The sequence below is a fragment of the Molossus molossus genome, unplaced genomic scaffold (genome assembly GCF_014108415.1).
Source record: "Molossus molossus isolate mMolMol1 unplaced genomic scaffold, mMolMol1.p scaffold_m16_p_7, whole genome shotgun sequence".
In the NCBI taxonomy this organism is placed as follows: Eukaryota; Metazoa; Chordata; class Mammalia; order Chiroptera; family Molossidae; genus Molossus; species Molossus molossus.
The window spans coordinates 41686166-41700006 of record NW_023425401.1 but is presented as its reverse complement, the minus strand read 5'-3'; the positions used below and the strand labels follow the sequence as shown (position 1 = coordinate 41700006).

At 38.2% G+C, this 13841-nt stretch overlaps 1 protein-coding gene across 1 annotated transcript in view; it reads left to right on the top strand.

Moving 5' to 3' along the window:
* The window catches only part of LOC118619596 (phosphatidylcholine translocator ABCB4), a 205226-nt gene that overhangs the window by 80202 nt on the left and 111183 nt on the right, over positions 1-13841 (top strand). The window contains exon 26 of the mRNA XM_036246272.1: positions 541-714. Within this exon, the coding sequence (XP_036102165.1) occupies positions 541-714 (174 nt within the window). The remainder of the gene's footprint in view (positions 1-540; positions 715-13841) is intronic.

The window sequence follows — 13841 nt, the reverse complement described above, 5'->3', positions numbered from 1 at the left end:
CATTTCTATGGCAGCATTTCCTCAGTAACTATGCAAAACAGTGGGGGGGGGCACTACAGTGTTGGAAACTGATGGTACCTTAAGATAAATATCTGATCATTTTCAGTTCTAGAAAAAGTTGAGCATTCAGGCATCTGAAAGACGAATTAATTCTGAGGTGTTTCCTACCTATCTTAAAACCACCAAAATTCAAGGAAGCTGTCTTTGTGCTCAGTCTTCCCAAATTTCCCGTAGAGCTGGACCAGGGCTGCTCTGAAGGACGGTGCGGGGCTAGGCACACCAGGAAATGTTTCTAAATGATTGGCAGGGGGGTATTTCTTGTCATAACTTGGATAATAGATAACTCATGCCTCAGCACTAATCCAAACTGAGATTCAGTTATCTTCCAATATGCCAAATTGTTTGCTTTGTGAAATCTGTTATACCATTGTTGAAGAAGGACCTGTTGTTGGACAAATTAATTTTGAGGATTATTATGGAAGAGCAATTAAAGGGAGAGGACTGTTTTCATCAGAATTAATTTATGTGATTATTGAATAGGTCGTCCAAGAAGCCCTGGACAAAGCCAGGGAAGGCCGCACCTGCATTGTGATTGCTCACCGCCTGTCCACCATCCAGAACGCAGACTTGATAGTGGTGGTTCAGAACGGCAAGGTCAGGGAGCACGGCACCCATCAACAGCTGCTTGCACAGAAAGGCGTCTACTTTTCCATGGTCAGCGTCCAGGCTGGGGCCAAGCGTTAGTGAACTGGGACCAGATATGCTGATAAATATTTTCTAATGTTTGTGTTAAAATATGGCATTTAATCAAAGTTAAAAAGTGAGCGCTTACTGGAAAAACTATGTAGAGTTACCTGTTTAATATTTTCTGACACAAGATCATTCCACCAAGTTAAGAGTCTTTGAGACTTATGATTAAAGGAGTTGGAAGAAACATCATCACATGGAATAAAATAATGTTTTTAATTGCATTAGAGATTTATGTAATAATTCAAAGTAGATTTTGTTAAAAAAAAATGTGTAACTTTTGTTTATATTTTCTTATTTGAACTGTAACTGACTGCCTTGCTAAAAGTATTATAACAAGCAAAAAGTACTGAATGTTTGCATAAAGTGCCTATAATAAAACTAAACTTTTATATGACTGGAGTCATCTTGTCTAAAATACCTGTAAACATATTCCTTCCAGTTGGAATATTGAAGACCCTATTTGCATTTTTAAAAAGGACTCCTTTAAGAACTCCCATTAATTTTTGTGAGAATGGTTAAATAGTGTAAATAATTTCTATTCTACATGTCTTTTCACATTGGGTCCTAAAGAACCATCTACCTCCACTCTTCTTGTAATTGGCCCTGCTGTTTCTTGCATTTCCACATAATGATGGCTCTCAAGCTAACCACACTGATCAGTACAAAAGATCTTGAGGCTTGGGGTGGAGCAGAGGATGCACAGTAGTGATGCATATACTCCGATGTACATTAAATAGTGTACATTACTCTTATGAAGGACTCTTACAGGATGTTAATATTTTTGTACTTTAAACAAATACAATTACTCTCTTTCTGTTTCAAGAATGAATCACTCTTCTTAGTAATTGGTCTCTCCTAAAGTTGGTCTTTTTAGTGGCAGATGTTTAAAATGTTGCATGAGCCCTGGCCAGTGTGGTTCAGTTAGTTGGAGTGTCGTCCTATGCACCAAAAGGTTGCTGGTTCAATTCCCAGTCTGGGCACATATCTAAGTTGCAAGTTTGATCTCTGTTGAGGGCACATACAGGAGGCAATCCAATCGATGTTTCTCTCCCCCCTCCCCCCCCGGAAAAAAAAATGAAAATGAAATAAAATAAAATGTCACATAAGTTTGAATACATTGTCACGCAAACATGATGAAAAAAAGAAAATATCACAAAGAATGATACTCTGACTACAAAAATATATATAGCCAAAAAGCATTATAAACAAGATTGAAGAGCAGAATCTGAGAGCAGTATTTGCCATATTTTATAAATAGTTGATATCCTTAATATATGAAGAATTTTTTTGTTAATCTTCACCCAAAGATATTTTTTCCATTGATTTTTAGAGAGAGTGAGGGAGGGGGGAAACATCGATGTGAGAGAGAGAGACTTCAATTGTTTGCCTTCTGCAAGCACCCTGCCTGGATTGGGAATCAAACCTGCAACCCAGGTATGTGCCCTTGACCAGGAATCGAACCTATTATCCTTTGGTGCTCTAACCACTAAGCAAAACCAGCCAGGGCTATATACACGAAGAATTCTAAAAGGAAAAAATGCTATCACTTCCAAGGAAAAATGGACAAAGAACATGGTCAAGTAATATCCAAAAAAGAAATACATGACAAAAAAATATGCACAATCTCAAAAAAATGCAGATTATAACAACATACCCTTTAGAAATAACATCAAACTAGTGATGGAATAAGACATCCCTTGTTTTTCCCTCAACAATAATTGGGCATCCTCCACAGACAAAAGTGCCTTCAGGGGAATTGTGGGATCCAGCATCATACGCAGAAGAACCTGAGAGGAGTCTTGCCCAATGTGTGTTAGGTATTTGGCATACAGACCTCGGTCCTGGCTGTGGACCCTGTAGTATCTTATGAACTCTCTTCAGCCCCTCTTGGCCCAGCTCTAGGAGCCTCTGGAATTCAGTCTTACAGAAACACCCATGGATGAAAGTGTTTGTAGAAGTCCAAATTTCAGAATAAGTTTCAGGATATCACTGGAGGGGAAAAAAAGAGAGAGAGAGCATTGATGCTCTGGAGAAGGTAAGAGGAACAGCTCGACGTCACTTGCACCACTCCTCCCCTAAGATGACACAGCTTAGAGCCAAGAGAATTCAGCCTGTGATTTCTTTCATGGGGGAAAGTGCTAGGGTATAAGTGAGCACTGGCCTCTCCGGCTATGGGAGACATTGCTAAAGAAGCTCATTTCTCTCTCACCCCATCTAGAGTACTGAATTGTGAGCTGTATGACTGGGAGGGGCAGGAAAAACCTGGGCGAGTGGCAGATAGGACTCTTAGGGCATTAAAGGTACGTGGCGCCTACTAACTCATTGTGGACTTTATCAGGAAGCCCACCCACAAGCTGCTGAGAACACCTCACCTGCAGATCTCCCCAATTGACCCATGGGGGTACCCCTACTGCTCAGTGTGCCTCACCCATACACATCTCTGACCCTGCGGCTGGATCTCTGTGTATGCTCCCAATGACAGTAGCAAGAGCAAGATCTGACAGATCTTGAGCAGTCACAGGAGGCTGTCCCAAGTCTGCAGGCCAAGGAGAGACCAAAAACTTCAGATTTAGTGCCACATTTGGCAAAATAAAAGGGAAACAGTCAGTATATGGCCTGGTGCATAGTGGGTCAAGAGAAGGCATACAAGCTTGAGGATTCTGCCACAAGAAGGAGCAAGAAGTGTAGACCAGGTGTATCCATAGGTCTGAGAAACCCTCATAATCATTAGTAGGATGATGGAAAATATTTCTCTCCTGAAGCCTGTTAATAATAACTGGAGGTGCCCTGGCTGGTTTGGCTTAGTGGTTAGAGCATTGGCTTGTGGTCTGGAGAGACCCGGGTTTGGTTCCCACTAAGGGCACGTACCTTGGTTGTGGTTTTTCCCCGGCCCTGATTGGGTCATGCAGGTAGTGATCACTCGATGTGCCCCTTTCACTTTAATATTTCTCTCTCTCTCCCTCCCACTCTGTCTGAACAAAATATCAAAAAATGTCCTTAGGTGAGGATAAAAATAATAAATAAATAAAATAAAATAACTGGAGGAGATGACTGTTACTTCAAATGGATCAACAAAAATGTAAAACTTTAAGGAATATAATAAATCAAGGACACATGATACCACCTAAGGATCACAGTAATCTTTCAGTATCCAACCTCAAGACATGGAGACATGTGATTTGTTTGATAAATAATTAAAAATAGCTATTTTAAGGAAACTCCATGAGGTACAACAAAAGGAAGATGATTCAGCAAAATCGGGAAAAAATGAGTTTAACAAAGAGAAAATATATATATTTTTAAAAACAGATATTGTAGAGCTGAGGAGCACAATGAATGAAATGAAAAATGTAATAGCATCAATAGCAGAAAAGATCAGTCAGAAGACAGAAACTTGAGAACAAAAGAAAAAGAATGGAAAATAGTCAAGAAAGCCTATGTGATTTATGGAATACCATCAAAAGAACCAATTTGTGAATTATTGGAGTTCCAGAAGGAGAAGAGCAGAAGAAGAGAGGGCAGAAAGGTGATTGTTTTTTATGTTTTGCTTTTTTTAATGGCTGACAATTTCCAAAACATGGCGGGAGATTTGGATATCCAAGTTCATGAAGCTCATAAGTCACCAAACAAAATCAACTTACAGAGCTCCTTTCCAGCACACATTATAATAAAACTGTTGAAAATTAAAGACAAGGAACCATAAAAGTGGCAAATGGGGGAAATGTGTATAACTTAACAAGACAACTCCCATAAAACTGTCAGTGGATTTCTCAGCAGAAAACTTAAAGGCCAGGAGATGGTGGGATGATATATTTAAAGTGCTGAGAGAAAGAAAAAAAAAAAAAAACACTGCCAACCAAGAAATTTCAGTTTGGCAAAGTTGTCCTTCAGAAATGAAAAGAGAAATAAAGAACAAAAGCTGAGGGTGTTCATCACCACTAGACCTGCCTTACAAGAAATAATGAAAGGAGTTCTGCAAGCTAAACTGGAAGGATGCTAATTAGTAACATTAGAACTTATGGAAATAGACAACTGGTAAAGCTAAGTATAAGGTCAGATTCAGAATACTCTAATACTGTAATAGAATGATGTGTTAATCATCTAACTCTAAAATTAAAGGACAAGAGTATTAAACATAAGTATAACAATAATAATATTTTAAAAACTACACAATATAAAAGGTAAATCATGACATCAAAATAAAAAAGGGGATATAAAAGGTTTTTGTATGAAACTGAAGTCGTTATCAGTGTAAAATACACTGTTATATCTGTAAAATGTTTTATGTAAGCCTCTTGGTAACCACAAAGCAAAAACCCACAGTAGCATCACAAAATGAAAAGAAGAGAATCAAAGTGTACCACTACAGAGTATCATCAGCTCACTAAGGAAGACAGCAAGAGAGAAAGAAAGGAACAAGGGAACTACAAAACAGCCAGAGAACAATGAGTAAGATGGCATTAGTAAGTTCTTACCTATCAATATTTACTCGAAATGTAAATTGATTCAATTCTTTAATCTAAAGATACAGGATGGATAACAAAGCAAGGGCCAACTATATGCTGCCTACAAGAGACTCACTTTATATTTAAGGACACACATAGGTTCAAAGTCAAGGAATGGAAAAAAGATATTCCATGCAAGGGGAAACCAAAACGGGGCAATACTTATATCAGACAAAATAGACTTTAAGTCAAATGTTTAAGAAGAGCCCTGGCCAGGTGGTTCAGTTGGTTGTAGCATCACCCTCTACATCAAAAGAATCCCAGTTTGATTCTCTGTCAGGACAAATACCTAGGTTGCAGTTTCAAACCTCATACAGGAGGCAACTGATCAATGTTTCTCTCTCACATTGATGTTTCTCTATCTCCTTTCCTCTCTCTCTAAAATCAATAGAAACATATCCTCAGGTGAAGGATTAAAAAAATGGTTAAGGAGTTAAAAAAAAGGTCATTATATAATTACAAATAAGATTACACATACACCATATCAAGACTGAATCATAAAGAAATATAAAATATCAATAGACCAAAGAATGACATAGTAGAAATAAAGAACACATTGGAAGGAATAACCAACAGAGTAGAGGAAGCTGAAGACCGGATCAGTGAATTAGAAGACGGGGTAGAAAAAAATCACCCAGCCCTGGCCAGTTTGGCTCAGCAGTTAGAGCGACGGCCTGCGGTCCGGAGAGACCCAGGTTCGGTTCCCGCTAAGGGCACGTACTTCGGTTGCAGTTTGTCCCCGGCCCTGGTTGGTCATGCGGGTGGCAGCCACTCGATGTGTCCCTTCACGTCGATGTCTCTCTCTCTCTCTCCCTTCCTCTCTCTCTCCCACTCTATCTGTACAAAAAATGGAAAAATATCCTCGGGTGAGGATAAAAAAAGAAAAAAAGAAAAAAAATCACCCTATCAGAAAACCAAAAAGAAAAAAACAATTAAAAAACAGGAAGACAGCTTAAAAGAACTGTAGGACAATATGAAACATAACAACATCCACATAATAGGATTTCCAGAAGTAGAAGAAAATTAGCAAGGGTTAGAGAATATATTTGAAAAAATAGCGACAGAAAACTTCCCTAACTTGCTGAAGGAAAAAGGCACTCAAGTTCAAGAAGCACAGAGAGCCCCAAGTAAGAAGAACCCAAACAAGCCCACACCAAGACACATAGTTATTAAAATGCCAAAAATTAAAGACAAAGAGAATCCTAAAGGCAGCAAGAGATAAGCACCAGGTGACCTCCAAAGGAACCGCCATAAGGCTCTCAGCTAACTTCTCAACAGAAACACTACGGGCCAGAAGGGAATGGCATGAAGTAATCAAGGTAATAAAAAACAAGAATCTGCTCGGGCCAGTTTGGCTCAGCGGTTAGAGCATCAACCTGTGAGCCAGAGAGACCCGGGTTCGGTTCCCACTAAGGGCATGTATCTCGGTTACAGTTTGTCCCCGGCCCTGGTTGGGTCATATGATGGCAACCACTTGATATATCCCTTTCATGGCGATGTCTCTCTCTCTCTCTCTCTCTCTCTCTCTCTCTCTCTCTCTCTCTCTCTCTCTCTCTCTCCTTCTCTCTCACCCCCACTCTATCTGAACAAAAAATGACAGAATGTCCTCAGGTGAGGATTAAAAAAAAAAACAACAAGAATCTGAATCCAAGACTACTCTACCCAGCAAGGCTATCATTCAAAATAGAAGGTTTCCAGACAAAAAAAAACAAAACAAAAGGCTAAGCGACTATATTAGCACCAAACCAGCACTGCAAGAAATGTTAAAAGGACTACTGTAATTAGTAGAAGAAATAGAAAAATAGAAAAACATTAAACAAAAATGGCAATAAATAAGTACATATCAATAATAACCTTAAAAGTAAATCGATTGAACACTCCAATCAAAATACACACATTGGATAAGAAAGCATGACTCTTATATATGTTGTTTACAAGAGACCCACCTCAAAACAAAAGACTCACATAGGTTGAAAATGAAGAGATGGAAAAAAATCTTCCAAGCAAAGAGAAAAGGAAAAAGAAAGCTGGGGTGGTAATACTCATATCCGATAAGATAGACTTTAAAATGAAGGCCACATCACATAAGGCAATAGAAACAAAGGAGAAAATGAACACATGGGATTACATCAAACTCAAAAGCTTCTGCACAGCGAAAGATACAATCATCAAAACGGAAAGGCTACCCACTGTATGGGAGAGCATAATTGCCAATGATATATCAGATAAGGGGTTAATTTCCAATATATATAGAGTGCTCATACAACTCCACAAAAGGAAGACAAAGAACCCAATTAAAAAATGGGCAGAGGAACTAAATAGACACCTCTCCAAACAGGACATACAAATGGCTAAGAGACATATGAAGAAATGCTCAACATCACTAATCATCAGAGAGATGCAAATTAAAACAACAATGAGCTATCAACTCACACCTGTCAGAATGGCCGCCATCAACAAATCATCAAACAACAAGTGTTGGCGAGGGTGTGGAGAAAAGGGGACTCTAGTACACTGCTGGTAGGAATGAAGACTGGTGCAGCCACTATGGAAAACAATATGGTGTTACCTGAGAAAATTAAAAATTGAACTTCCATTTGACCCAGTGATCCCACTTCTAGGAATATACCCTAAGAATCCTGAAACACCAATCAGAAAGAATATATGTACCCCCATGTTTGTAGCAGCACTATTTACAATAGCTAAGATCTGGAAACAGCCCAAGTGTCCATCAGTAGATGAATGGATAAAAAAGCAGTGGTACATATACACAATGGAGTACTATGCAGCTGTAAGAAAGAAAGACCTCTTATCCTTTGAGACTACATGGAGGGACCTGGAAAGTATCATCCTAAGTGAAACAAGCCAAACAGAGAAAGACAAGTATCATATGATCTCACTTATTTGTGGAGTATAATGAACATAACAGTCTGAAGAATGGGGTAGTTCCAAAGACGTGGAAGTGGGGTACAGACTGACAATCCCCAGAAGAGGGGGTGGTGGAGAAGAGATAAACCACAGAACTTATATACATGAACAATGGACATGGACAACAAAGCTGGGGACAGGGCAGGGAGGGAGAGGGAGGGAGGAATCAGTGGAGGAAAAAGGAGAAACATCTGTAACAAAAATTAATTAATAAAAATAAATAAATAAATAAAATGAAGGCCATAACTAGAGACAAAGAAGGTCACTACATAATATTAAAAGGATCTATGCAACAGGAAGATGTAATCTTGGTAAACATATATGCATCCAATATAGGATAACCAAAATATATTTTAAAGTTTCTGGAGGACTTCAAAGAAGAAATCAACAGCAATAAAATCATAGCAGAAGATTTCAACACTCTGCTGACATCATTGGGTTGATCCTGTAAACAAAAAAATTAACGAGGAAACATAAATTATGCACTAAACCCAATGGATTTAATAAATATCTTCAGAGAATTACACCCCAAAACTTCAGAATTCACATTCTTCTCAAGTGCATGTGGGACATTCTCAAACACAGACCACATGTTAGGACACAAACTAAGTCTCTACAAGTTCAAGAAGATTGAAATCATATCAAGCATCCTTCTCAGATCACAATGGCATGAAACTAGAAATCAATTACAACAAAAACAACCAAAGACATATAAACACATGGAGGCTAAATAGCATATTCTTAAAAAATGAATGGGTTACCAAAGATATCAAGACCAATGAAAATGAACACACAACAACACAAAATTTATGGGACACAGCAAAAGCAGTCCTGAGAGGGAAGTTCAAAGCACTACAGGCCTACTTCAAGAAACAAGAAACATTTCTAATGGACTATCTAACCTCACAACTTAAAGAACTGGAAAGTAAACAAACAAACAAAAAACCAGAGCAAGTAGCAGGAAAGAAATAGTAAAGATCAGAGCAGAAATAAACGACATAGAGACTAAAAAAGCAATTCTAAAGATCAAAGAAACAAAGAGCTGGTTTTTTTAAAAGGTAAACAAGATTGATGGACCCTTAGCTAGAGATTCACTAAGAAACAAAGAGAGAAGACTCAAATACACAAAATCAGAAATGAAAGAGGAAAAGTAACAACTGACACGACAGAAATACAAAGGATCATTAACAAATACTATGAACAAGTATAAGGCAACAAATTGGACAATCTAAGCAAAATGGACAAATTTTTAGAAACACATAGTCTCCTAAAACTGAACCAGGAAGAGATAGAAAACTTGAATGAACCATAACAACTAAGGACATTGAAGATGTCATCAAGAATCTCCCAGCAAAGAAAAGCCCAGGCCCGGATGGCTTCCAGGCGGAGTTTTACCAAACATTCAAAGAACTAAAACCTATTCTCCTCAAACTATTCCAAAAAATTCAAGAAGAAGGAAGATTTCTAAATGCGTTTTATGAAGTCAGCATAATTCTTTTTTTATTTCTTTATTCCTCACCTGAGCATATTTTTCCACTTATTATCAGATAGAGTGGGAGGAAGGGAAGGAGAGAGACAGAGAGAAACATCAATGTGATAGAGCCACATCGATTTGTTGCCTCCCACACAACCCAACCAGAGCCGGCGAAGAACCACAACCAAGGTACGTGCCCTTGACCAGAATCTAACCTGCGACTCATTGGTCTATGGGCCAACGTTCTAACCACTGAGCCTAACTGGCCAGGGCAAGGCCAGATAATTCTAATTCCAAAACCAGATAAAGACACTACAAAGAAAGAAAACTATAGGCCAATATCCCTGATGAACATAGATGCCAAAATCCTTAACAAAATATTACCAAATCGGATCCAGCAATACATTAAAAATTCACCATGACCAAGTGGGATTCATTCCAAGGTTGCAAAGCTGGTACAATATTTGCAAATCAATAATTATTATACACCAGATAAATAAAATAAAAGATAAAAACCATATGATCATATGAATGGATGCTGAAAAAGCATTTTACAAAATCCAACACCCATTGCTGATAAAAGCACTCAGCAATAGAGGGATCAGATCTCAACATAATAAAGGCCATATATGAAAAACCTACAGCCAACATCATACTCAATTGACAAAAACTAAAAGCATTTCCCTTAAGAACATGAACAAGACAGGGATGCCCACTTTTGCCACTCTTATTTAACATAGTTCTGGAAGTCTTAGCCACTGCAATTAGACATGAAGAAAAATAAAAGGGATCCAAATTGGAAAGGAGGAAGTGAAACTCATTATTTGCAGATGACATAATATTGTGCATAGAAAACCCTAAAAATTCCATAAAAAAATGTATAAGATTTAATAAATGAATTTGGCAAGTAGCAGGATACAAAATTAACATCAAGAAATCGACAGTATTCTCATACACCAACAATGAGCTCACAGAAAGAGAAACTAAGAAAAAAATCCCATTTACCATTGTGGCAAAAGAAATTAAGATGCCTAGGAAAAAACTTAACCAAAGAAGTAAAAGACCTATTTCCAGAAAACTACAGGATATTGAAAAAAGAAATAGAGGAAGATATAAAAAAAAGTGGAAGCACATACCTTGTTTATGGACTGGAAGAATTAACATCGTTAAAATGTTTATACTACCCAAAGCAATCCATAGATTCAATTCAATCCAATCCCCATTAAAATACCAATGACATGTTACACAGAACTAGAACAAATACTTCAAAAGTTTATATAGAGCCAAAAAAGACCCTTAATAGCCACAGCAATCTTGAAAAAGAAGAACAAAGTAGGAAGAATCACAATACTGGATATCAGGTTATATTACTAAGCCATTATAATCAAAACAGTCTGGTACTGGCACAAGAACAGGCATATAGATCAATGAAACAGAACAGAGAACCCGGAAATTGACCCAAAACATTATGCTCAATTAATATTTGACAAAGGTGTCAAGTGCATACAATTGATTAAGGACAGCCTCTTTAATAAATGGTGTTGGGAAAATTGGACAGCTACACAGCTACATGCAAAAAAGAAACTAGACCACCAACTTACACCATACACAAGAATAAACTCAAAATGGATAAAAGACTTAAATGTGACTCATAAAAATCCTAGAAGAAAATGCAGGCAACAAAATTTGAGACATCAGACGCAGCAGAATTTCTACTGATACAACGCCTAAGGCAAGAGAAACAAAGGGAAAAAAATTAATACATGGCACTACATCTAACTAAAAAGTTTCTGCACAGCAAAAGAAACAAGCGTCAAAATGGAAAGGGAACCCATTGTATGGGAAAGAATAATTGCCAATGATACATCCCTTAAGAGGTTAATTTCCAATATATATAGAGTGCTCATAAAACTCAACACAAGGAAGATAAAGAACCCAATTAAAAACTGGGCAGAGGACCTAAATAGACACCTCTGCAAAAAGGACAAATGGCCAAGAGACATGTGAAAAAATGCTGTGTCACTAATCATCAGAGAGATGCAAATTAAAACAACTATGAGGTATCACTTCACACCTGTCAGAATGTCTGCCATCAACAAATCATCAAACAACAAGTGCTGGTGAGGGTGTGGAGAAAAGGGGACTCTAGTACACTGGTGGTGGGAATGCAGACTGGTGCAGCCACTGTGAAAAACAATATGGTGTTTCCTCAAAAAATTAAAAATTGAATTGCCATTTGACCCAGTGATCCTACTTTTAGGAATATATCCCAAGAAGCCTGAAACACCAATCGGAAAGAATATATGTACCCCTATGTTCATAGCAGCACTATTTACAATAGCTAAGATCTGGAAACAGCCTAAGTGTCCATCAGTAGATGAGTGTATAAAAATGCTGTGGGACATATACACAATGGAGTACTATGCAGCTGTAAGAAAGTAAGACCTTTTATCCTTTGAGACAACATGGAGGGACCTGGAGAGCATTATGCTAAGTGAAATTAGCCAATCAGAGAAAGACAAATACCAAATGCTCTCACATGTTTGTGGAATATAATGAAAAAAATAAGCTGATGAACAAAATAGACCCAGAGAAATAGAATGGAATACAGTTCAGACTGCCAAACCTCAGAGGAGGGGGCCGGGGGAGAAGGGGGATGGATGAGATAAACCAAAGAACTTATATGCATGTATGCATAACCAATGGACATAGACAACAATGCTAGGGGTGGGGGGAGGCGGGATGGGGAAGTGGGTGTCTAGGGGGGAAAAGGAGAAACATCTGTAACAAAAATAAATTAATAAAAATTGCAAAAAAATGTAATAAAATATGAATAGACCAATAATGAGTAAGGAGATTGAATCAGTAATAAAAACCTCCTAATAAAGAAAAGCCCAGGACCAGATTGATTCACTGGTAAATTCTACCAAACATTTAAAGAAGGATTAATGCCAATCCTTCTCACACTCTTCCAAGAAACTGAAGAGGAGAGAACATTTCTGAACTCATTTGAAGAGGTCAGCATTGGCCCAGGCCTTTGTCACTCAGTGGATAGAGCGTCAGATGGCACATCCAAGGATCACTGGTTTAATTCCTGGTGAAGGGTATGTATCTGGATTGCAGGTTTGATCCCAGCCCCAATCTGGGCCCTGCAGGAAGCAGTCAATCAATGTGTCTCTCTCACATCGATGTTTCTCTCTCTTTCTCCCCCTTTCTCCCTCCCTTCCATTCTCTCTAAAAATCAATGAAAAAATACCCTAGAGTAAGGATTAACAAACAAAACAAACCAAATAAAAGAGGCCAGCATTGTCCTAATTCCCAAGCCAGATAAAGACACAACAAGAGCGCTGGCCAGTTTTGCTCAGCGGTTAGAGCATCGGCCTGTGGTCCAGGGAGACCCGCGTTCAGTTTCCGCTAAGGGCACTACCTTGGTTGCAGCTTGTCCCCAGCCCTGGTTGGGTCATGCAGGAGGCAGCCACTTGATGTGTTTCTTTCACATTGATGTTTCTCTCTCTCTCTTTTTCTCTCTCTCCCTCCCACTCTATCTGAACAAAAAAAAGTGGAAAAATGTACTCGTGTGAGGATAAAAAAAAAAAGACACAACAAGACTAATATCTCTGATGAATGTAAGTATAAAAATTCTCAACAAAATGCTAGGAAACTAAATGTAATAACACACTGTAAGTACCATACACTATAATCAAGGGGGATTTATCCCTGGAATATAAGAGTGGTTCAACATAGGCAGATCAACAAATGTGATATGCCATATTAATAGATTGAAAGATAAAAATCATATCAATAGATACAGAAAAAACAGTTGACAAAAATACGTCCTTTCATGATGAAAACTCTCAACGAGTTGGTTATAGAGGGAACATACTTCAACACAATACAGGCCATATAGACAAGCCCACAGCTAACATCACACTCAATGGAGACAGGCTGAAAGCTTTCCTTCTAAGTTCAGGAACAAAACAAGGGTCACTGCTCTCACCAGTCCTATTCAACCTAGTACTGGAAGTCCTAGCTGGAGCAATCAGACAAGAAAACAAAACAAAAGGCATTTCAATCAGAAAGGAAGAAGTAAAACTGTCTTTACAGATGCTATGAATGTGTGTTTGTATGTCACATTTTCTTTATGCATTCATAGGTCAATTCATAGGTTGTCTGCATATTTTGGC